General features: G+C 42.6%; 1 protein-coding gene across 10 annotated transcripts in view; it reads right to left on the bottom strand.

Moving 5' to 3' along the window:
• Positions 1–26,406, bottom strand: part of BCOR (BCL6 corepressor) — a 95,811-nt gene that overhangs the window by 19,056 nt on the left and 50,349 nt on the right. For 8 of the 10 annotated variants that reach the window (XM_053305391.1, XM_053305398.1, XM_053305396.1 and 5 more), the window contains 5 exons: positions 21,064–21,342; positions 20,371–20,724; positions 14,638–14,966; positions 13,993–14,130; positions 4,120–4,286 (listed from right to left, as the gene is read on the bottom strand). In XM_053305391.1, coding sequence (XP_053161366.1) covers positions 4,120–4,286; positions 13,993–14,130; positions 14,638–14,966; positions 20,371–20,724; positions 21,064–21,342 — 1,267 coding nt within the window. The remainder of the gene's footprint in view (positions 1–4,119; positions 4,287–13,992; positions 14,131–14,637; positions 14,967–20,370; positions 20,725–21,063; positions 21,343–26,406) is intronic. The other 2 variants (XM_053305399.1, XM_053305400.1) reach the window with 2 other exon arrangements.

The raw sequence follows: 26,406 nt of genomic DNA, 5'->3' as shown, positions 1-26,406 counted from the left end.
GCCCTGTGGATATGTAGAGTGCATGACTATTTGCATGGTGAAGACAACACACAAATAGCACAACCCCATTGTGCTTGCTGTAAACTCCAATCAAAAGCATTGTCACACCTGACTGGTAACTCATGTCCTTGTTGCCATGGCATGACAGCATTCACACAAACTTGTTCTGTGCAAGAAAAACTTCTCTGCATGCAGTATTTACTTTGCCACAGGATGTTTCATACTCATCTTCCATAGCAAAATAGCTATCCCCATTATAGACAATCTGTGACTGCATGCTGCTTGTGGGACTTGAATCCGTACCCATGCATGGGCAGATTATGCATAAGAACGTAAGAACAGCCCTGCTGGATCAGGCCCAAGGCCTATCTAGTCCAGCTTCCTGTTTCCCACAGTGGCCCACCAGATACCTCTGAGAAGCCCACAGGCAAGAAGTGAAGGCATGTCATCTCCCCTACTATTGCTCCCCTGCAACTGGTATTTAGAGGCATCTTTCCTCTGAGGCTGGCCTATAGTTATCAGACTAGTAACCATTGATAGAGCTGTCCTCCACAGATTTTTCTAAGCCCCTTTTAAAACACCTTGGGAAGAGGAAAACATGGAGCATGATGGATTCAGCCATGACTCCCATTGCCTTCCATTACATCATGCAAGAGAGTGAGATGCACCTCACACTCTGCCATTGCATGGCAGATCATGCAATAGCGGAGGATGGAAATGATGAGGCCACACAGGGAAGGTGATCTGTGGTTTCTGCCAGGCCACATTATGGGAGGGCTGGAAAGGAGCACACCAATACCAGTACTAAACAGTACCAGAACCTGATACTTGGTAGGTGAAAGAGACATGTTAATCTCTAACCATGCAAGAGATCTCCAGGAAGACATGCATTTGCACTACATGCTATACACACATATTTGCTTTATTGTGTACATAAGAAACTTCCTGTTTCCCACAGTGGCCCACCAGATGCCACTGGAAGCCTACAGGCAGGAGTTGAGCGCATGCCCTCCCTCCTGCTGTTACTCCCTTGCAACTGGTATTCAGAGGCATCCTGCCTTTGAGGCTGGAGGTGGCCTTTAGCCCTCCAACCAGTAGCCAATGATAGACCTCTCTTCCATGAAGTTATCCAAACCCCTCTTAAAGCCATCCAGGTTGTTTGCTGTCACCACATCTTGTGGTGTAAAGTAGCCTTTAAAGGCTGGAATTGTTAGAGTGTCAAACTAGGACCAAGGTGACCTGGGTTCAAATCCCCATTCAGCCACAAAGCTCACTGGGTCACTTATCTCTCAGTCCAACCAGTTCCCTGAGCTCCTTGGAAAAGCAGCATACAAAGACTGACCTCTTTGTATTGCCTTTGGCCAATGAGTCATCGTTCTCTGATTCCCTTTCAGTTGATTAGGAACATAGGAAGCTGCCATATACTGAGTCAGACAATTGGTCCATCTAGCTCTGTATTGTCTGCACTACACAGACTGGCAGCAGCTTCTCCAAGGTTGCAGGCAGGAATCTCTCTCAACCCTATCTTGGTGGCGAAGGTCAGCATGGGGCATAGCATGGTGGGGGAAAGGTTCTTTCAATGGTAATATCACAGAAGTATTGAAAAGAGACCACCTGGACTAATTGAGAGATTTGTTATTCACACTAAAAAAAATGGAAGGTTGAACCGGATCTATTTAAAGGATCCTCCTCAGTTAAGCAGCTAAGGAAAACAATTTATGGAGATGTTCTAGAAGTGGGGTTTTTTTAACCTGATTTAGAACGTAAATGCTACAAACACTGCACTTCACAGTACTTGTTGCAACCCGATGACCATATCGCTCTCTTTAAGGAGAAAAAGGTCCCTTTTCATTTATGGGAAATGAGGTGGCGTTTATACCACCAAGTACTGCCGCTTAACGCGGCTAAGCTTTGGCTCCCAGAGGACAAGCAAGAGTGTCCTAAAATCACCTGCAAACAGAAAGCTAGTGAGCTAGGCAAGACATTCAGGGAACCCACTCACATTTTTTACAAGAGTGTGTGGTAGCCAAAAAGAGTGTGGCAGGGAGTAAGCAAGTTGTTAGAGCGGCCTGATTTGGAAAAACAGACTTGGGAAGAACTAACCTCGGGTTTGAGCAATAGAACCTCTTTTCGAGGTCCCAGAAAGAAACCTTCAAGGAAATGGGATGGAACAGGTGCCCTTATACTAGGTAACTGGAACGTTCCCCTGCTCGTAATAGTAAACCTGTATGTCATTTATGCAATGCTCCTGCATAGGAATAGGGATGAAGATGCGACTAAGAAGTTCACGTAGATGAGACAGTAAATTTCTTCTGGAAAAGTTTGTATGGTTGTGCAAAAAGACAAGTGTATCTCTTCTAAACAGCAATGGGGTAAATTGTGAAATGGATGTTAGACGTAACCCCCACCCCGGAGTTACAGTACTGCGTGCATATACTTTATAACTCTGTGGGTTACTAAATCCTTGTTTGTAAATCTTTGTAGATATATGATGTACAAACAACCACTTTGTATATAATTGTGCTTTGGTAACGTACTGTACGCTTTGGTAGTTTGTTGGTTCAATTAAAAAATCTTGTCCTATAAAAAATCTTGTCCTATCTTAGAGATGCCAGAGAGGGAACTTGAAGCCTTCTGCTCTTCCCAGAGCAGCCCCATCCCTTGATGGGAATATCTTACAGTGCTCAAACTTCTAGTCTCCCATTCATATGCAACCAGGGCAGACCCTGCTTTGCTAAGGGGACAAGTCATGCTTGCTACCACAAGACCAGCTCTCCTCTCTTGTAGCCGAATTTATTGTAGCTGAATTTGTTGATTTTTAGTGTATGGTTAACGAAATTTTATTTTTGTTTTATTGGTTTGTTTTTAATTTGTCTTTCACTGCCCTGGGGTCCCAGGATGAAGGGCAGTACACAAATTTTGATAAGGAATAAGTAAACGTAAAGACAAGCATTTTAGAAGGAGGTCTGGGTGACTGACTATTGAGTTAAGAGAAAAATCTCACACAGGCATGTGCCTCTCCTTTCTCATTTTCTTTAATTTAGTTAGATGGGGAGGGAACACTAAAATGCTTCTATAGTACTGATGAGGCTATAATGACAGACCGCTCAGGAGCTTCCAACAGACCATCTTTACTAAAATGCGAGGCTTTGTTATTGTTTTTTTTTCTTGAAATCTTCAGCTGCTGCAAATTGATATGTAAAGGCCAATAACTAGAAGGCTATAGGCTTACAGTCATGCTAATTTTATGCCCTTGAGCTGCCAGGTCTGATAAGTGATAAAATATTCAAATACTCTGGGCACATTCTGCATCTTAATATAGTAATTAAAAAACACATAACAATTAACCTGACTTTGTAAAAATAGTTTGTATAACACCAAATTATACCAAGAAAAATTTAGTGACTAGTAATGAAAGAGAAAGAATCTAACAATGGGGGGGGGGGGGATAGACTAAAATGAAGCATCCTGATATTTAAATTGTGCGGGGACTTTTTCTTACATATCTCAAGGGGGGAAATGATATTTGGGAATATATAAGCAGAGCTAAGGGTGGCATGCATCATCTCAAGGGCCTACAAGAGTATACATAAACGTTTTCCTAATGGGCAGAACTGTAGGCACATAATAAACAGAATGAACATGTACATGATGGTAGGGGGGAAATAAATCAGAAGCTATAAACAAGGGAAATCAATATCCAACCTAATATTAAACATTAGGTTGACATTAAGGGCAATGCACAGTTTCTTGCATCACTCCTCAGAAAAAGTATGGCAAATTAAGATGCTAATTGCCTGATCTTGTGCACATTTCCACAAAATTAAGTTGTACAGAGTTCAATGGAATTTAGTCTCAAATAAGATTGGTTTGGATTGCAGTCTCATGTACTAAAGAATGATGGCAAAACTGTGGCATCAAATTTGACAGTGTATACCAATTGGCAAGCTCCAGAATTAGGGAAGCCAAAGTTTAAGAGAATCATAGTATACTTCAACTTTTGGAGATGTGTCAATTCTTTAAATGATTTCAAACCCACTGGCAACATTAACCTAGCTATGTATTAATATGGTAGAAAAGCTGAGGCAATTTAATCTTGGTAAACAGAGTGTTGCTAACCTAGTTCCGTCCTGAGCGCTGCAGTTAACGTCGGCTCCATACTCAAGGAGATGTCGCACAATGCTCAGCCAGCCTCTGGCACAGGCTTCATGCAGGGCACAATAGCCAGCATTGTCACGATGATTTACATCACAGACTTTGTTTTCCAAACAATACAGAACCACTTCCTGGAAAAGAGAAGGAGAAAAACAGACCAGTTGTTGGTTGCTGTGGATACATGCATACCTTTATTTTAACACACTGGGAATACCCCTCTGATTGGGCTATTAACAAGTTACAAAGGAAAGGAGGGAGGAAACCATATAGCTTATCTCTTCTGAAGGAGACAAAAACTTTGAAAAACAAAAACCAGCTATAAGCCTAGGAGGAAGACTGAGATATCCCAAACAGGATTGGCTCTCATTACTCAGAGGTAATGCACACAGATTTCTGTTGAATTTATATACAAATAGATGTGTTTCAATAGTCATGTATTTGTGTGCATACATTCTTCATTTCTGTGCAGGATCTGCAACTGTCTAAAGCATCCTTAAGAATTTTGGTGAGTCACACCTCTCTGAAGTGAATGTGCATACCTAAACAGACATGACTCCCACAGCTTCTTTGACCACCATATGCTTAACTTTCTCTTGGTTTTGTCCAAGAAAATGTGCCCCTTGTCTTTATTTTATTTATTTTTTATTACCTCTTTCATTTTTTCTCATTTCTCTCTCTTTTTTTGAAAGTATCATTCCTTTCCACTCTTCCAGCAATAGCTGTAGGCAGGGCACTACAGACTTCTTTCAAAAAATGAAAGACCTGCTGTAAGCTCCCTACCACTGATGGTCACAAGAACTACCTGCTTTGTCTCAGTGAAGAAAATGTAGGATCCTGTATACACAATCAGTGCTTTATGCTGTGCCCGTAATGCAATTGATCTACCATGCTCCACACTATACTGTGTAAGGTGGCACTCCAAGCCTCAGATTCTGTGGCCCAGGCATCAAGATAGCCGAAACATCCTCTCCAGCCTTCTAGGTCTCCTTTCATGACCATATCAGGCTCTTCATACTCCCCCACCATCAGGATGTAGGCTACAAAGTCTGGGCTTACTCCAGGCATTAAAGCCACTCCTCATTCAGGAATGGCTATGTAGGTTTTGGTCTTGTCTTCCAAGAATAGGAATTATCTAGACAGTTTCTGAAATGTGATTGAAAAAGATATATCCAGTTGTAAGCATACAGCCATCAGTCTCCAGATCATCACATATATTTGGCCTTTTGTAGACTATAAGCTTCTGCCAGTTTCCCAGTCATCTTGAGGTTATAACTCAAGACTATGCCACCCTGTTGTGTGGCAGACTATGCTACCCTGTTGTGTCGTCTCTTTAGCTTCAGCGCCAAATCTCTCTCAATGCCTTTGGTGCCAACCACAGGTCCAGTGCCTTCAGCACCACCAACAGCTCCTTCGTGTTTACCACCATCAGGACACTTAGCATCACCAACCCTTTCCCAAGCCACCTAATGGCGCAGTGGGGAAATGACTTGAATAGCAAGCCAGAGGTTGCCAGTTCGAATCCCCACTGGTATGTTTCCCAGACTATGGAAAATGTTCCCCAGATTATGGGAAACACCTATATCAGGCTGCAGCAATATAGGAAGATGCTGAAGGGCATCATCTCATACTGTGTGGGAGATGGCAATGATAAACCCCTCCTGTATTCTACCAAAGAAAAAACACAGGGCTCTGTGGTCACCAGGAGTCAACATCGACTCAACGGCACACTTTACCTTTACCCTCTTCCAGTGATCTGACATCCTACCCTTCCCCTCACTGCTCTGAAGGTAAAGGTAAAGTTGTGCCATCAAGTCAGTGTCATCAAATAGTGTCGTCAAACATGGCCATATTCAGGGACATGGCTAGTTTCAGTGGTCTTCAAGGATGTCTGCTTCCGAATAGTCAAGATCTCAGCAATGGAAGTACCTTCAGCCTGCCATCAGTACTCAGCATTCCAGGGCCTGCCAACCATTCCATGTGTTTTTATCAAATGTATGGCAGTAGTCATCAATTATCTCAGATACCATTGTATCATGATATTCCTATTCACAAATTATTAGTTACTGGTCACCAGATCTTGCCATTTTCTCACTGACCATCCCCAGAGAACACTCGACTTGCTCAAATACTTCTTTATCTACCATAAGTCCAACCTCCTCCCTTCCCAATATATCCAGTTTATCGGAGCTATTCTACTGAGGCAAGGGTCTACCAACCCTGGAATTGTGCACACAGGCTCAAGCACGCAGGCTTGCCAAACATGACAAATTCCATTCACAATCACGTTATCACCATCCAGCACCTTCCTGGCCGCATGCCCACCACTGCAGCAAGATAGTGCTCTTGGTCAGGCTCCACATGCAACTCTTTCAACATTGGCTACTGAATATTTCCTGCCTGACCTGCCACTCTCAGTCCAAACTCTTGTGTGAGTATACCACTCTGTCAAGGTGACAGTCCCACATCAACATTCTCAAAGGGATTCCCTTTGCTATTCCTACTCTCTGACTGATACGTTAATCTCTGATGCATTCCTCAAAAGTTGGGGTGCTCACTGAAGGGGACTCACAGTCAGTACATCCTGGACCCAGGCCAAGTCCCATGGCCACATCACTTATCTGGAGCTCCTGGCAGTGTACACAGCCCTCAAGGCATTTCATCCCCTAGTCAAGGGTGATGTAAGTAGCTAAGGATAATGTAGCCACAAAGTACTACATCAACACATGTGGTGTATTGAAATCCCATTTGCTACTCTCCCTTGCCTTCCTCCCCTGGAACTGGTGCTTTGCTCCCCCCTCTGCATTATATGTCCAAGACCATGAGAATGTTTTTGCAGATGCTCTCAGCAGGTGCCTATGTGCCTCCTGTGAATGGACATGAGCACAGGAATTCCTGCAGCTCATTTTCAAGACCTGGGGACACCACCACCACACACACCACAATACAGCATATCACATAGGGCCTGTCTTTCTGCAACAAGACAAGATGACCATGCTCCTTGGGGATATCTCCCTGCAATCTCTGAGCAATGGACTACTGCAACCGTTTTCTCCTCTCCCACCTGACTTTTCATAGTGACAAAAGTTGTAGTCCAGAAGGATATCTCCTCCTTGTTCAAGGTTGTCTCCGTTTCCTGTGATACAGGACACCACCAATATTTTACCCTCATCCGCTGCTGACAGAGAATGTGCTCTCCAGTCACTCAGTGTCTGATGGACCCTTTCTTTTCACATTCTTTGGGCCGCCTTGTTTCAAAGTACTCAACACCTCTTTATATGCTATTCTTGCTGTGCAAGAGCTTGCAAGTATCTTCTCAACACGTTTTTTGTACTGGATCTCTTCTACTACCTAAGGGGTATAGCAATTGGCTCAAGTCAAATCAAGGTTTTTGGTCCATGACCAGATGCAATTGGATCATTAACCTGTCCTGCAACTGTCAGGGTTCATTCCACAAGAGACATGGTTATATTTTCAGCTTTTGACAGGGAAGTCATAATTCCTGATCTCCATAGAACAGGTACATGGTCTTAACCATCTCCTTCTGTGAGACACTCTGCCCTAGTTGTCCATTCCCACACTGCTGTGGCACCTGATCTGCAATTCTGGATGCTGCAGCCTCCTTCCAGGTACGGTAGCTTGCTAGTATTCCATAAGTACGTCTGCACAGAGACCAAGAAAAAGTACAGATTGCTCACCTGTAACTGATATTCTTCAAGTAGTCATCTGTGCAGTCTCACAATCCTCCCTCTACCCTGCTGCAGCAGTTATTGAATTGTTGGGGGGGGGTTATATTTCACTGTGGCAGTCTACAATCAACCAAGGAAGGAGACATGGACTACACCCATTTAGACATATGTATTCACTGTAGGACTCGCACCAAAATCCTTGAAATTCTAAAAGGTTCTGGAAAGTGTAGGTCCAGACTCCATAAGTATGGCTGCACAGTTAACTACATGAAAGTACATCAGTTACAGGTATTATTTCAGAGTTGCCGTTGTAACCCCTCATTTTCTATATTTTATCTCTGTATGTCTCACTTAAATATTCTGGAACCTTAAGAAAACATTTGAATTTCTTCTTCTATTTAACTGAACTACTTTCTTGTGTTTACATATTCATTACTAGAGTCTCTTCTACTGGTCAGTGACTGTATTAATAAAGATTGAGACTGAAATTACTACTTCCTTAATTTCTCCTGAAGAATGGTCCACTCAATTTGCCCTGAATGGTTGGGAAAGTACAATGAAAGGATTTGTCAGTTTAGCAAAGATCCTTTACAACATCAGGCTGACATCGCCTTTCTCAGGAGAAAATGGCGGGGTGGGGGTGGGGAATAAAGGCACCTCAAATGGGGGGTGGGATAAACGCATCTCAAATTCTCAATGTTTTATTATGACATAAGCTTTCATGAACTACAGCCCATTTGTCAGATGCATGAAGTACATTTCCCCAGCATAGCAGACTTTTCCTTCCAGTTCCAAATCTACTGGAAAGCCCATAATAATCTATACTCTTCACATAACTGATCTGAGAGTTGGTAGCTAGGATACAGCATGAAGCTGTTAGTTTAGCAAGCCTTCACTAACCAGGTTAAAGTGAATAGTAGCAAACTAATGAGCTGGCTGTCCAGGCTAAGCAAGGAAGTCCAGTCACATGACTTCAGGATCAAATGTACATCAGCCACACAACGAAGACGAGTTTGTCTTTTCAAAATAGGAAGGCTCTCTCAGGTGACTCTCTCAGGCTCACTAATTCCGTGTGCCCAACCCCCATGCTGATCTCCAGCACTTAGTCCAAGACTGTAGCAGGCAAGAACCAGCAGTGTCAATGTGAGTGACACAATCCCAAAGCAATTACTATAGAAACCCACCCATCTCCTCTGTGCTATTTGATAAAACTTTCTCCATGTCTAGTTTAGAACTAGTGCTAAATCAGCTATGGGATGCCTTGATCCATCTATTAGCATGGACTTCTCCAACAGGCATAAATGCTCCAAAGTTTCAGGAAAGGGTATTTCCCAGCCCTACTGAACTCCTTCACCTGTAAGGGCCAAACATTGAATCTGAGTCTTTAAGTTAGCAAAGTTTGTGTTCTGCCACTGAGCATTTGGCCCTCCCAGGATGTTGCCTTTTGGATTTAAAAAAGAAATCTTTACCTCAGTACTAATCAGTATTGATCAATGGGCAATATAGCATGTGCCAACAGTCAAGCAACTGAGCATATGTAAATGAGAAATGACCAAGGTTTTCCCCTTTGGCACATACTCTCATATGCCTAACTCTCATTCATTTAAATTGTACAGAAGTTCCTGATGGACTTCACCCATTCTGCATCAGCTTCTTACCACAGAACTGGAGAGGTTCCCAGTGGATTTTATCCAATGTCATTAGCCATGAAATGTAACAATGTAGAGTTTTATGGTTAATTAATTAAATGCCTCATTAACTCTTTAAACATGATTTATTCAATTCATAGAAATTTCAGCCCTCTCTGTTGAATTCTGGAGCATGTGGCTGACAGCACATGACTAGTTGGGATCAGAAAATGCAGATCCTAGAGGAAAACGCTGCAAAGCTTGTAAAGAACAATTTAGCCTATGTTTGTACTGCTACCAAACATATAATATGTTTTTCATAGAGTAAATATCGTATCCACTGTGAAGGCTACAAGCCAGATACAGCCCACATCCCATTTCATTCGCCCCTACAGAGTTTATATCATTGCCATAAAGTTGCCCACATTTCCACCAACCAAAGTTGTGCAGAATTATTTTCAATGATTCTTGTAAAAGCGCATGTGTTTTAAATATATTTTAATGCATGCCTAGATTTGGGGGCAAGGGGGCAGAAGAGAAAGTCTCATTTGTTGCTTTGCATGTGTGACAAGCTGCCTCTGTAGTTCCATATTCCATGAGTACAGATCCACGGAGCATTCTGTGCATCATCCTGTATCCAAGCCAGTGAAGAAAATCACTGAAAGAATAATGTGCCTAAAGTCTCTTTACAGTGCAACAGCCAGCCCTGTCACAGTGATTTACATCACAGACCTTGTTTTCCAAACAATACAGAACCACTTCCTGGAGAATGACGGGAAGGGTGGGGAGAAGAAACTGTTTGTTGCTATGGCGATACCTTTAACATCAGAGGCTGTCACTTAAAGAAAACAGGGAGGGAGGGACACATTTTATCCTGGAAGTATTTCCCTTTAGAATTGGAGGGGGGGGTTGATGAATATGCCAGAGGGAGCCCCTCTAAAGCAGCCTTCAGAAAGGTGGCATTTGGAACTGCACAGCTTATGGGCAGATAGCCTTTGCAGCTAAAGTATCATGGGAGCCTACAGATTCTGCTAGGCTGAGGCCTGCAATATTTTCTACAAGGCAAACCCCATTCCTCTGGAGAAACCATGAAGGAAACCTCAGACTTCCTGTCTACAACCCTACACCAAACCCACCCACTCCCTCACAAATCCATTCCCTTTCCTCACATGTTCCTGTATTGTACAAAGGGGAGTGCTGAGAACACACACAAGTAGACATCTCCAACAAAGCTAATTACAAAAGGTAAAACTCTTTTAAATTCTCTTAAAATGAAATATTACCCTTAGCTATTCAAAAACAAAGCAAAATCCCAAAAGATGAAGTCAGCAAGTCTTTAAAAAAATTTGATATACTGTGGTCTGGAGCACTGTTCTGGTTGGCTTGTTATAAGTGGACGATAACATTTTCTTTTGTTATGGCTGCTACATAGGAGGCTACTTGAAAAGCTTCTGAATGAAAACTCTGACGCTTCAGCACACCAATGCAGTTGTATTGAGCCAAACAAGACATGACAACAATGGCAGCTCTGTGAGCTTAAGCATGGGACTGCCTCAATTGCATAGAAAGGGGGAGTCTGATTTTAAATGCAAGACGGATGCACAGCTGAGGAGAGCAGGATCCTCCCCCTGCCCTCACCCACAGCTTACCTCCCCTCAGTTTCTCTCTTCAAGCACTTTTCTTCACAGCTAAGCTCACCTCAGGGGTATACTCGTGAGTCAAATGGGCCGTAACCCAAAATTTGGCTTTTAAAAAAGCCAAATCTGGCAACAGAGTCCAGTACCAGAAGTGTGCCAAGCTGGGGAAAGGTGCTTGAGGAGAAGGAATGTGAGGAGAAAAGCAATGGGTGCACAGAGGGTTCAGTGACTATTCTGGTGTTCTCTTTTTCCTTTTAAAATCCTCTTCTTTCTATAGAGGCAAGATACCCACTGACAGCAGTGGCGGTGCACTAAGACCTAAAGCACAGCAGTTCAAATCAAAGTGTGTTTCATTTAAGACACTGAGGCTATTCTCATGCGCAGGCAAAACCAGCCTAAGGAATCCCAGCCTGGTTTTGCTTGTGCATGAGAACCACCAGGAGCCGCTTGGCTCCCGGCAGTGGCAAGGCGACAAACCTGCCTCCAGATCCCACCTTCAAAACACCCTCCCTATGCTACTGGGTGTGAGAGAGCTCTCCTTCCCATCTTCCTGCCCCACAGCCTTTCTTGACAGCAGATAGGAACATAGGAAGCTACCATATCCTGAGTCAGACTATTGGTCTATCTAGCTCAGTATTGTCTTCACAGTGGCTTCTCCAACGTTGCAGGCAGGAATCTCTCTCAGCCCTGACTTGGAGATACCAGGGAGGGAACTTGGAACCTTCTGCTCTTCCCAGAGCGGCTCTATCCCTTAAGGGGAATATCTGACAGTGCTCACACATCAAGTCTCCCATTCATATGCAAACAGGGCAGACCCTGCTTAGTTAAGGGGACAAGTCATGCTTGCTACCACAAGACCAACTCAGGCACTGTTAGAGAACAGACCACATCCCTTGAGAGTTTAGCAACAGCAGAATTGGAAAGAGCAAGGGAGAGAGTTAGTGAGTTTCCTTAAACTGCTAGGCAAACCTGCCCTTTCCTTCTTGAGAGGCAGGATCCTAAAGATGTTATAATTAAGAGATAGTGAATGGACGCCTCATTAAAGAACTGCTATTACGACTATGTTCTGAAGCATTATGTATTTCCATGTAACAAGTGTTTAGATTTTTCTCATTTTTTAGCATTCTAATTTTATACTGGACTTCTGATGTAATGTAACAAATAAAAAAATCTAATTATGAAGTTAAGGAAAAGGAGTAAGATTCCATCCAAAGCCAATTAAATCTACAGCCTGGGGCACATTTTCCACCAGGTTTTTGCACCTAAAAAGGTGTCATATTGCCCTACCACACTACAAGTTAGATGCACCACACAGCACCACCACTTGGATCTCAGTTTGCTGCATTGCATAGGCTTCAACACACTAAATTGATTTTAAGTACAATTGTCTTCTTTCCCCTTTTTTCATCAAGGAAAAAGGGTGCAGTAGGTTGGCTGCCTCTTGATAAAATCTTAGAGCAAATAAGCCAAGAAAGATTTATTTAAGTTCTGGCTTTCTTGTTTTTTTGCTTTAGATCTATATTAAACTCAGATTTTCTGTTACAGGCAAAAGGAACAAACAAATGTACTTTCCCATTAAGACAAAAAGCATTTTTGAACAAAAGGGTATATTAGGACCTCTGCACATACGATATTTTTTAAAGTGCTGGCTTTTTCACAAGCAATTTCCAGTGTCTAAAAATGTAATACACAAATAACCAAACTACAGGGTGGTTTCTACAGTTTCCCATACTCCAAACAAGATACCTTACACCTTGCTCCAATGTAAGGGAAACTGTGAATGCCAACCACAGTGATCTCTAAGTCAAGGAGCCCATTCTCACGGGTTCAGATGGGGCTAAGGGAGGAAACCACAAAAACCTCCCTCGCAGATGATCCTGTCCATGACACTGGGCAGTCGGATTGGCCAGCCAGACGATTGTCAGCTTCTGCCGGTAGCTGGGAAGTTTGGGGGTCAGGAGATACCGGAGCATCCATAATGCACCATGCAAGTGCGCGGTGCAGTATGGGGAGACTCCTAATGCTGATTGGTAGGCTACTTGTGTGTAGGTGCCATGCAAAGCTGTGTAGCACCAACAAATGGGCATTTAGCCCACTTTTTGGGCACCCTCACACCCAAAACCCAGGCTAAGTGGTGGGCTCCCTAAGCAGGCTTGCTGCTGTGCCGCCGACAGGAGCCAGGCTTCCTTAGCCCGGTTTTCGGTGTGCATGTGAATAGCTTCAAGGTCTACAGACTGCAGGACTGGCTTGCTACTAGGCTCTTCTCTCCAAGCTAGTTGTGTGTACGGGCACTTTCACTTCACTGGTGTAACCGTTTGCCCATTGAAATCTATGCCTCAGTGATTTATGAGCTTGGGATTGCACGCTATATTTTCCAAACATGAGAATGACTTCCCAAAATGCACTTGCATGTTTAACATGTAGTGTTTAAAAGCAACCCTAGAACGAAGCATGTCCACAGCATCACTCTGTCAGAGCCATGCAAGTCATTAATCTTCCCTGAATACAGCATAAATGTTCTGTTCGGCAGTGTCAGTTTGTCTGTATATCTGTGTACATCTCTCTCTAGCCCATCTTTTAACTCAGGATTACAATCCTGCTAAGCAAAAAATGCTCTGAATTCTCATTGGCAATGACAGACACCTATTCAGCTTCAAGTTTATTAAATTACAAGAGTTTATGTGGTTTTTCTCCAAACCTCACTCACAAAATATACTAATTGCATGCTTGAATGGAGAAGCAGAACAGAAAGCCTCAAGATATTTCAGCACACTGAGGAGGAACACAAAGAGAGACTCTAACCATGTGCACAATTAGAATTATATGTGACACCAAGCATCTCCCATATTCTAATTCAGAGGAGTGAACTTCAGAAACAATGCTTGCCTCGTATCCCAGTCGAGCTGCCCTTTGCAGAAGAGTTTCTCCGGCATTCTTATTGACAATAAGCCTTCGGGCTTCTGGCGGCATGGGACGACTTGGGGTAGTCTCCTGAGGGGTGCTTGCAATCTGCAGCTGTGAGGGCTAAAGAGACAGGCAATAATGAGGGAGTCTGCTGCTGCAGGCGATCGTACAATGCCGGCTCATGTGATTTGACTGGTGAAGAGTCACAGTCTGAAGAAGCCTCTGGTCGCTTCCAGATTCTCCTCATTAACTATGACCTGTCAAAATCATTACTGGATTCCACACCCCACCCACCTACCCTTAATAATTCACTGAAAAAATTTCCCTCATTCCCCCCCCCCCCAAAGGGTAGTAGTGTCATCTTCTGGATTTATACTATCCAAAAAATTTAAGGCCAAAATCTTCAAAGAATGGACTCTAGAGGAGTCCTGATGAAGTAAGGAAATTTGTCCTGGAGTAGAGTGAATTGAGCAGTGCAGAACAATAGAAGACATTTTAAAATCAACAGGAAGAGTTTGAAATAGTTACTATGTAAGACAATACATGAAGAATGTAAGCTGGCCGACTTTACCAAGCCTACAATATTAGTAAAAACAATTAAAGGTTTTTTTTTTAAAAAAAAGATACCTTCTCCTCAGAGCTTTCAATATCTGTAATGTCGTCCCCAGTCAGGGATGACCTCCTTCTCCTTTCCTGCAGTGCCAAATGTTTGGTTTTGCACTGTCGTTTCCCTGATGGCTTCTCACATTCACTATGTTTCTGCAACAGCGATACAGCCTGGAAATCCTCTTCTTCATCCGTGCCCAGCACATCTGTCTTCCAGTTTTCTTTAATCTTCTGCTGCTTGGCAGTCAACCTTGAAGCTGGAGTACAGCTTGGCTGGGTCTGCCTTTTGCTGTTTATATTGGTGGATGAAAGATTCTTCATATGTGGAGATGCTGGAAATAGAGGGATACCTGAATGGGAGGAAAGGCATTACACATTGCATGATGTGTTGAAAGGAAAGGGGGAAAACATACACATTATGCTAACACTTAACACAAGCTCCTCCACTGTTTTAAACACTCAACTTTTATATTTGCATTGTATTAATATTTAAAGCAACTCCACATTTGAACTGTAAATGCTAACCCACAAAATATAAAGGAACTGTAATGGGCTGATAAATCCTCCAAAGGAAGTTTTCTGATGTGCCTAGGTCAAAGGATGATACACAGCTTAGGCATTGCACCATTTAGACACAGTGGAAATACAGATAAGAATCAGCCCTCCATCTCAATTTCCTACTTTTTAATAGATGCAAATGAGAGAAGTGGCTTCCTTACCTGTAATTTTGTGCTACCAAAATGGGAATACACTGCTCTTTCAGGTACAGAACTGCTGAATCTTTCCACTTTGGGAAATCTGGTCTTGATTTTTGGGCCGGGGGGGGGGGGTTGTACAGCAGTATTGAGTTAAAAACTCAAAGGACACAGAAATGATTTCCAAATGCATAGATGGTACTTAAGTGCCAAATTCCCATTTCTGCTTTTGAAAAGTCTCACTTTGTGCATCAAAAATGAAGTAAGCATTGAGCCTATTCTTGAGGCATTCTGAAAATGGGTTCATAGATCGAGATAGCAATTTCTCACTGCTGTATGACTCTCTACAAATAAGTAGCTGTCCCTGCTGTAAAATGAGCAAGTAACCAACTTTAAAAGAAAGCTAGTCATCCCCCAAGAATGTCAGGTTCTTAATCCAACTAGAAACAGAACATATTGGTCCCAAGTGACCTTTTTTTGCTTCTCCAAAACACTGAAATAGTCACACAGCTTCTAGGTTCATTCCATAGCCCTGGACAGGCCTGAAGAGAGGTTTCCCAAGACATGATGAAAATGCAACAAGAAAGCAAAAGTATTTGTGGATTTGTTCACATAAAATGTTTCAGGTGAAAGGAATAAAAACTAAATGCCTTTTGAATCAAAAAGGGCCCAACAGAACCACTAATCCACGAAACTGAAGGAATGGCCAAAAGAAGTTTTCAAATGAGAACCATTTGTAACACTTGAATGCACACAATATCAAATCAAAGGTTTCTGAAGTTCTACAAGATCAAGGGATAGATGAATGGAACAAAAGCCAGAAACTGGAAGGGACTGGACAGATGGCTCTATGGAAACAACTTGTGTTCTCTACCTAAAGTAGAATTCCTTGTCCTTCCTCACAAAAAGTCAGTAGCTCCTTTGAGAAGACTTATTTCTCTCTGAGCCTGACAACAAATTAGTAGTTCATTAAGACCAAGTTGTACTCCAGAAGCTGGTCAACTATAGCTGTTCTGACAAAGGTCTAGTTTTCACTGAGTTAGTAAGCCTAAGTCTTGGCCGTAGAACACAGACAGCAGGTGGGGAATCTTATTAAAATTCCCCTCTACAATAAAAAAAACACCACCCCTCTTCACACAGAGAAAGTTAGCATATCAGGGAGGTGATTGGACTAGAGCCCTTCTCCATGGCTACTTTTCTATGTGCAGGGAGGGATTTCTTTGTATGCGGAAACGTCAATCTCACACACAGCCGCAGTGAGGAGTACAGCTCACAGACAAGCTTACTACCTCCATGTTGTGCAAACCTGTCCTGGGAAGTGAAGTCCATGTTAATTTAAGGGGAGGAGAAAGAAAATGAGACAAGAGTCAATGTCTTATGTCCCCCATAAGGTTTACTCCTTTTGAGGAAGAAGAGCACAACAAAATCTGCTTGTATCGACAGCAAGAGAAGGATTCAGTTACTCCTTAACTAAACGAGCCAGCATGGTGTAGTGGTTGGAGTGCTGGACTAGGACCGGGGAGACCCGAGTTCAAACCCCCATTCAGCCATGAAACTAGCTGGGTGACTCTGGGCCAGTCACTTCTCTCTCAGCCTAACCTACTTCACAGGGTTGTTGTGAAAGAGAAACTCAAATATGTAGTACACCACTCTGGGCTCCTTGGAGGAAGAGCGGGATATAAATGTAAAAATAATAATAATAAAAATAATAATAAACTGAAAACTGTAAACCTGTCTACTATCTTTCTTCCTATGGAAATACCACACTGTAGCAAAATCAGCTGGTCTGCTGGCTCTTAGCACACTCAAACTGAGCTCAACAAAACAAATGAGTCTTGAGCTGTATAAAGATGTTGGGACTCTTCATTAAACTATTTCCCAATTGTCTCTTCAACAAATAGATACAAGATCTGATTGGATCCCTAGGACAATGACAGCAAGAGGTACCTTGTCTTCAGTGGCTGAGCGTCAGAAACGTGTTTCCAGTCTTGCAGAACCCTTAGGAACATAAGAAGCTGCCTTATACAGAGTCAGACCATTGGCCCAACTTGTTCAGTATTGTCTACACTGACTGGCAGTGGCTCTGCAAGGTTTCAGGCAGGAGTCTCTCTCAGCTCTACCTGGAGGTGCCAGGGAGTGAACCTGGGACCTTCTGCCTGCAAAACAGATCCTCTACCACTGAGCTACAGCCCCATTCGGTAGAGAAATGTCTTACAGCAGACAGCATTCACAGGTGGAGGCTATTCACACGATGGGGCAAAATTGGACTAGCGGAGGCTAGCCCAATTTCGCCCCAACGTGTGAACCACTGGGCTCGGCTGAGAGCCCGGTGGTTCCTAGGTGGGTAACCCGCCTAACTACCCCTGCGCTAAAACCAGGTTTGCGGAGCAAGCGCTCCGCAAACCTGGTTTTAAAGATCGTGAATAGACTCCCAGAGGGGAGGTGAAAAGCCGCCTCCCAGCTCCGGGGGTCTCCCCAGTATGCCCTGAGAGGTCACGCAGGGCATACTGTAGCTTCCGAGGGCTGCACGGCCCCCGAGCTCCCCAGCCCCCACCAGCTCCATCAGAGCCGGCAATCGTGTGGGTGGCTGATCCAGCTGCCCAGGGCTCCCTCCCTGCTCGTGTGCAGGGAAAGCGGACTTAGCCTGCTCTCCCCGCGCACTCTCCAAAACCGGGTCTCACTGATCGTGAGATGCGGCTCGTAGTCACTCATCCAAATGCAAACCAAGGTGAACCCTGGTTTGCAAAGAGGACAATTCATGCTCACTACTGCAAGACTGGCCCAATCCTTGCAGGAAACACTTGGAACTCTAATGGTTCTAGCGCAACAGCATGCATGCAGGGGGAATGGGAGAGTTGTAGAAGGACTTCCATCAGACCCCACAGTCCCTCAAGGAATGCTGGTTTCATTCGTCAGAATGTCAGAGTGCCCAAAGCTAAGAAACCGAAGCTACATAAGAATGTAACAGGAACTATTAAGAGGACCCACTCAGGCTCATTATCCTGACAGGTAACAAGAAGGTAACTAATGTTAGTCATATATATTACTATCTATATTGTAAAGCACTTTGTACAGTTCTCTCCATTTTCCTCAGAACAAACATGTGAGGAAGATCACTTTTATGGCCATTGTTCAGATGTGGAGAAAGATGTTCACAAGATCAGCCAGCTAGATCAGGATGGATTTGAAACCAAGTGTAATTCCAATAATATTTGCTAGCCTGCACTAGTTCAAAGTTCCCATCTGGATTTTACAAAAAGACTACAGCAGGTGCCAGGGGTCCCAAACCAGGAATTCTTGCAGTAGGGCTCAGGAATCTTATTCGCTGGGTCATTGTGGCAGTTAAGTGGCCCCTGCTAACTGGGCAAAGAGGAACCTTTTAAATGTGGTATTCTCTTTAGTTAGCAGAGGGAGAGTAATTGGACCTATCCACCCCAGCACAGTACCTCCAGTGACTGTTGCTGGTGTCTAATATTTATTTTTAGATTGTGAGTCCTTCGGGGACAGTGAACCATCTTTCTTACTTACTTACTTATTTCTTTCTCTCTCTATGTAAACTGCTTTGGAAACTTTTTTGTTGAAAAGTGGTATATACCGTAAATATTTGTTGTTGCTGTTAAGTTGAAGGGACTGCTGGCATAATCTCAGGCGGGCTGCAGTGACATCACTGCCCTGGGCTGGGAGTTTCCGACCTAGCAGGGACCAATAGGCCCCACAAAGCAGCTGACTCTGGCCAGTTGCTCAGTCTGAGCAACTCTGTGTGCTCAGGTGCAGTCCAAGCTGCTTGTCTGCCTGCAGAACCAGCCACAGACAGTCTCCAATACCACAATGATTCCTAGAAGCTCTTTCCCAAAGACCTGCTCCCAGCTGGAGAGTACATTGAGAAAGAGAAGGAAAAACTGGCAAGACAGACTGAAAAGATGAGCCCAGCTAATCTGCATTTCACGACAGAAACAAAAAGGAAAAATTCCAACTTTTCCCTGGCATAAAACAACAAAACAAAAAACTGCATACAAGAAGCCCATTTTCCAATTTGCTTCCAGGCCCAATTCAAGGTGCTAATTCAAGGAGACATTTGAATTGCACCTGGGCCTTAAAGTCCTACACAGAATAGGACCTGAATATTGAAGGATCACCTCCTCCTGCATTAACCTGCCTGCATGCTGAGATCAATGGGAAAGACCCTTTCCTGCAACTTCCACCCTCCACCACCATGTCAGGTATGAATGACAGGGGCACATGATCATGCCTTCTTAACAGCAGCTTTCAGGTCATGCAACTCTCTGCCTCAGGAAGTTTTCCCTCTCTTCACGCATTCAGACGGAAAGTGGTGACTGTTTTGTTGGAACACTGTATGGTATCGGATGAGGATTTAATATTAGCTGCTGCTTCTCTGACTTTGTTTCTTTTTCTCTGCAATTGCTGTGGGGATAATTTTGTTTGATTGCTTTGTATTTAAGATTGTTGTCAACACCTCTGAGGGTCCTAGGTGGACGATGTGGGACAGAAATCATTTATAAATAAAGTAGACATCGTGCTTCCCTCCCAGGTCAAGAAAAATTAGGTCAGAAATTCAAAACCTAATGGAGCAGCCTATTCCCATGAATGATGAAAGACTCAGAACTCATCACATTATCTGTTTTAATCTATACTCAGCCTTAATAGCCCATTTTACACAGACGTGTTAGAAATTTTTATGAAATCCAAAACACACCAAGACTGCCAAAATGCATCTATAGACAAAATATGTTTTATCTCTTTTTCTTTATTTATTTCTTTTAAAGAAAAAAGAAACACAGCATATCTAGGATGGGGCTTAAAATCACCAGTACCACTACACCACACCACACCACACACACAAATTCTAGAAATTTAGCAAAACAAGCAAGAGTGAAGTTTAATAGTGGCACTTTAAGTCCTTTATAAAGAATAAAAATTTTATATTATATAGAATATAATATAAAACTTCTACAAAAGAAACGGACAACTTATTAGCACTGGTGGCAGCATGCGTCACTAAGTACTGTATTGCTAGATTTCCCTAGTAATCTCTGCATACCTTGTTCATTGTCACTTGTTTTGAGGGACTCTTCAGACCAACTTCTATTGCTTTTGACCTCTGACCTTTTCTTGGTGTGCCTTTCTTCTGTGCAGTCTTTGACCTTTGCAGTGACCTCTGGCTGAACAGCCTCAGCTAAATCTTTCCTGCTTTGCCGGCCCAACTTGCCGGGTGGGGATCTCTCTGGTGACACCTGCTGCTCCCACAGTTCCCTAAGATGCTGCAGGTGACGCTGCTTTTTGGGATGGAGCCCTGTTAATTCAATGCACACCTTCAGGTTGGTCACCTCATTACAATTGGGCTCTTCTAAGTGGTTAGAGGAATTGTTTGTCATTTCCCTCTCAGGCCAGTCATCTAATGGAAAAATAACTAAAAATTAATCAAAAAGGCCCTCAACTTGAAACAAAAGCTATAGTTCACTTGTGGGGCAGATTGTTTCAGCTTCACCACCACACTATGCAGTTTGTAAAAGATTAGCTCAGGACGGGGTTTGCATGCACTACAGCCATTTGCATTGTCCAATGATTACATTGTCCAATGACTAGTCATTTACCCTTTAGATACCCAAACATCATTCAGGTAAGTACTTGGGATTGGCACAATCAAGGTCATAAAGGGACGACATATGTTAATTCAAAGAGTGTTCATTTCACAAGACATGCCTGAAGAGTTACTAAAGCTGGGCCTGTTTACCTTTGGAGTTCTTCCTCTTTTTTGCTTTTGCTGCAAATTCATCCTCTTGTTCCTCTACAAAGCTTTCTTTAAGACTTCCATCATTCTGCATTTTCTCACCAGAATATTTACGCTTTCTGTCCAGATGTGGGCAAAGGACTTGGTTGGCATCTTCTGTTGACTGGTCACTTGACTTCTCATATACAGCAAGTCTCTCCAAACAATTGTCTGCTGGAGGACCTTTTTCCTTAGGAGTTTCAAAACTCTGATCTTGGGTGCTCTCTGCATTATGAAAATCATCTAAAAAAAAAAAGGGTAATCATACCATTAACTAAAGGAGCCTGTTGTGCAAAAGTAATATCTCTGATCTCTTCAAATCTAGTGACATAGATTTGAACAGAGACAACTTCTATTCCTGAAGCATATGCATGCATTTTGGATCAATACTAATGCAGATTTATCAAGAACCAATAAGAAAACCAAACATATTACCAGCATTTCACTACTATAATGTATTTTATTGCCGGAGGCAGGGGTGAGAAAGAGTATCTCCCAGGTCACTGTTTTTGCCACATCACAACACAACTGGTGGCAGTAATTTTTAACCAAATTCATTCATAGCGCAAGTGGAAGTCCAGCTAATGTAAGCTATAGAGCCAACTGGAAATAACAATGGCAAAATGCCAGTAAGCATGCATTCATTAGAAAAAAAAGATTTTAAAAAAATGTTTTGTACATATCCATGTGTTCATAGTGCAGTGACTCTCTGTTTTGCATTCCCAACCTTCTTTCCAAACTATACAGCTTTCTTACTTTATGTAGCTAGACACCTGCTCGCCGGCCTTAAACATCTGCCTGACATTTTGTATCCTCAAGATTATACTTAACTGGAAGCCTAGTCAATACTATATACAATATAGCAAAACTCTAGAAATAGGAAAGCACTTCAACATTCTCAAGTCTTCAGATATTTCTGAATTGGACCCAAATAATTCAGTTGTTTATGAACAATGCATAAGAATAAATCTTCAACTTAAATCTAGCATTTCGTGTACTCTTTTAAAAAATTAAAAATGTCCTATGTGGTTCTGTTAAGTTCCAATCCCCTTTCTATGTCCTCTCTCACATGCCAATTTTCTTTTCCTGTATTGCTCTTAAGAATGCAGCTGCTCTCCCTCTCCACATATCTGCCTCTTTTCTTCTTTTCTTTGTCTTGTCTCCCCGATACATTCCTCCTCTAATTTATGCCATCAATCTTATCACCTGCTTAAGTTCCTCCTCTTCCATTCTGTCACATTCTGAACCTTCTCCTTCTGCAATCCCCCTTCTTAAACATGTGCCTAAAGCTTCTAGCTAGAAAAACATAGCTAGAGAAGTTCTGGAACTCAGCGCACAGAGTCAGCTTACAGAAAGAGCTCACTTAATGGTAAAACTTTGACATCGTTATGTCAAAGCACCAGTTCAAACAATATGGCTGGCAGCACATGTGAAAAGGAAGGGAAGATTCTGAGAGCACATCTGTCAGAATGCCCTCCACAGTGCACCCCTTAATCACATGTGGAGGCTGTTCATTCAAATAGCCCCTAAACATACACTCCAAATACTACTTTAAACAAGTATTTGGAGTGCCCATATTTATCATATTTATATACCACCTGATATGTCTATCCCCATGCAGTGTACATAATTTAAAATACAAGTATAAAACAGGATAAAGTGATTACAAAAATTTTATGAAATAAAACAAGAAGTTTAAAAAATAATTAATTTAAACCCTGAGAAAACAGGTGTGTCTTAGGGGTTGTTGTTGTTGTTTTAAACCAACCAGAGATGAAGATGCTCTTATTTTGACAGGGCAGGCAGCTACAGAGAAGGCCCAGTCCCAAGTTGCCAGCAAACAAGTCAGTGGCAACCATAACCAGACCTCCCTAGATGATCTTAATAGGCAGGAGGGTTCATGACACAGGAGGTGCTCTCTTACATACCCTGGACCCAAGCTGTTAAGCACTTTAGGGGCCATTTGAATGAACAGCCCCCACCCCCCCATTAAGGAATACAACAAGAGGACATCAAGTGTCCATGAACATCCCGACAGGCATGTTCTCACCGTGCCCTCTTCCTGTTCACATGTGCTTCTAGCTTGAACTGGATCAAAGAAAATCTATAAAACGTTAAATGTTCTTTGATGTACGTATAAATAATATTTACTAGACAACATACTGGCATGATTCCTCACATCACAATCCCTTCAGCTAGGTTGAGACAAGATCCACACAGAATTGGTTTATAATAAGGGGTTGTTTAGATTGTGAGCCCTTTGGGGACAGAGAACCATCTTATTTGTTTATTTTTCTACGTAAACCACTTTGGTTGAAGACCAGTTTATAAATATTGGTAGTAGTTGTAGTAGCTGGGTCAATATATTTAGTTGATGGGGCAAAGAGAAGTACAGCAAGCTTCAACAATTAGTTTTGCTGAACTCATGCTGGCCTGCAATCTAAACAGGTGTTAAGCCTTCTCCTTGTCTCAATTCTAAATGATGCTTACTGAGAGGCATTTTCTTTTAAAAAGAGGTGGGGGGACAGACGAGACTAATGAGAACACATTCTGAAACCACATACAATATGCTTTCTTTGCTGAAATATATTGGCCAAGATCCTGATTAAGGAAGCAAGGATATAAGGTGAGACTGCATTATTACAGCCAGAGACTTCCCAACTTCCACAGCACACATAGTGGGGCAGGAGCAATTTTTGCTGATCTTCCTTGCCTCTGAATGTGCTCTGTGCCTTCCAAAAATATGTCCTGAGGGTCATGTAGCCCTCAGGAACATATTTTTGGTAGGCACAGAGTACTTCCAGAGGAAGAGAAGACCAGTGAAAATCACTCCTCACCCGTATGCTGTGGAGGTGAGGAAGCACTGCCTACTGCTTGCTGTGTTAGTCAGGCTGTCAGCCATTGCCTTTTAGGTTTAATAAAGACAATATATAATTACTACTTTCTATAGAAATAATGAGCAAAACACACCAAACAGGGCAAAATCTTCAGTGCTTCTAGTGTCACAAACTAAGACAGACACAAAAAAACTATTGCTTATTTTCCTCTGAAACAAAGGCCTACTTGCTGTGATTTTTCATGCCAAACTATGTGAGTATTTTGCAGACTTCACTTATTAAATGCTCCACACTGGCCACTGGGATAAAGTTCATTTATATTTATGTTAACATTCTTTAATGAATACTAATAATTGTATTGCAAATATACAGAGGATTGATGTTATTAGCCTAGAGCAGGCCTGCTCAACTTAGGCCCCCCAGCTGTTTTTGAACTACAACTCCCATAATCCCCAGCCACAGTGGCCAATAGCCTGGGATTATGGGAATTGTAGGCCAACATCTGCAGGAGGGCCAAAGTTGAGCAGCCCTGGCCCAGAGAAAAGCTTGTGTTCTGATGTATGTCAAATGTGTTAGTTAAGAGTATTTAACCATGGCTACATGAAAGGTTTTGACCTGCTGTGCTCATACCAATAAGTCAACCAGTCAAATAAAACACTAAGCACACACTCACCAAACAGACTCCTGCATCTTCTTCATTTGTCCCAATGGGCCTTGAGCAAGAGCTCCAGTGGGCCTCAGATGGATTAAACACAAAGCTGTTAAGCTGTTCTTTACCATAACAAAAATCTACAGATAATTCTCTGCCATCTCTCTGCCTCCTCCATCCTCTTCACCATGCAAGTACAAATGGAGTTATGGGCCTACTGAGTTCAAATCTTCAAACTGGATCCCAAAAGGTTTCAGAAGTTTGAACCACCACTCAGCCTCTACTACACATCCACTCACAGCTGCTTTTATTACAATGCCCTTTAAGCCATACCATGCATGTGTGGGGTAGTACTTGTCTTGGACCATGCTGGCAGTCCAAATATAGCAGCAAGTCAGGAGTGCATGAGTAGGAGAATATGCACAGGTGCTGAGGCCAACAAACCCTGCTCCCTCTGAAGCCAAATCAGAACTAGGACAAATACCTGACAAATACCCAGGAGAGGCATATACACATGTAAACATAACATATACAAAGCTAAGCATATGATGAATGTTGCCTTCCAACAAGGGCATTCTTCCACTGAAACCATGGATTCATTTAGCTCAATATTATCTACACTGGCTGACAGTGGCTCCCCACAGGGCCAGATAGGAGTCTTTCCCAACTCTCCCTAGAGAAGCAAAGGATTGAACTGGAGACCTTCTGCATGTAAAGTGCTCTGCAACTGATCTACACCCACATGGGCCAGGCATGCAACATGCACTACTAGTGAACTGTAATCACTAGCAATCACTAATGACATCAAATATGGGGCAGGAGGAAAGTGTTTTCTGGTTCACCACAAGTGTTTGGTAGAAAATTACTCCATTGAATTTTCTGATTATCTTTCCAGCAGCTACATCCTGTTGCTATTGAGAATCTATTTTTAAAAGGAGCTTTAATCAAGACAGGTCTTCTCAATCACAGACAAAGAACACATGGGAATACCAACATGAAAACTTCTCTCCCTTAGTCTGATAATTCTCTACACCTCTCTCTACATAAAAATCAAAGTAGAAAGAAACTTCACAAACATTGTGCAAACAAGCAACAACAAATCTGCTGCATGTGTGGGTCTCTTGTGCAAGCTTTTCATTTAATTGCATTCCCTCTGAACAGGATTATTTCTGGTCTCTCTTGTACAAACACTTCCAAGTATTCACACACCACAAATTCTTCTCTACATCTTCTAGATTCAGTCCATCCATAGTAACGCAAAAACTAAACACAACCTTGCATTCCAAAGTAATAATGAAAATAAGAGTGTTCTTCATTGTTCTAAGATGATGTGTCCACAGTGCACTGATCATCATTTGAGACACAAGAGATATTAACTTTGCCTAATTACAGGTGAACAGAAAACAAATGCCTTCATATGTACTGACTGAAGCCCTTTGTCTTCAGCCAACACAGTGACAGAAGGGACAGTTCTTAACCTAGAATCTCATTTAGAAAATATTAGTGGGCCACCTGAAAATTAACATGAATCTAACATTCAGCATCCAAGCACATAACACAATGGACATGGGCCAGTCTAAGTCGGTTACAGCCAAGTCCAAGTGAAAGCAATAGAACTTAAGACTGCAGTCCTAGGTGTACTGGCTGAGTTCAATGGGACTTAAGTCAAAGTGTGGCTTGGATCTGATTAAATATGCATAAGACTGGGTTAAACAGCATTTAACTGAGCATGTCAGTTCTACTGGAAATCAAGAGGATTAAGTCATAACTATTGCTAGGCTGCTTCCTGGAGGACCGGGCTTCAGGAACCCTTTGCTAGTG

This window comes from Hemicordylus capensis, chromosome 3, assembly GCF_027244095.1.
Source record: "Hemicordylus capensis ecotype Gifberg chromosome 3, rHemCap1.1.pri, whole genome shotgun sequence".
In the NCBI taxonomy this organism is placed as follows: domain Eukaryota; kingdom Metazoa; phylum Chordata; class Lepidosauria; order Squamata; family Cordylidae; genus Hemicordylus; species Hemicordylus capensis.
Note: the sequence above shows the minus strand (reverse complement) of the source record. Positions and strands in the feature narration are given on the sequence as shown.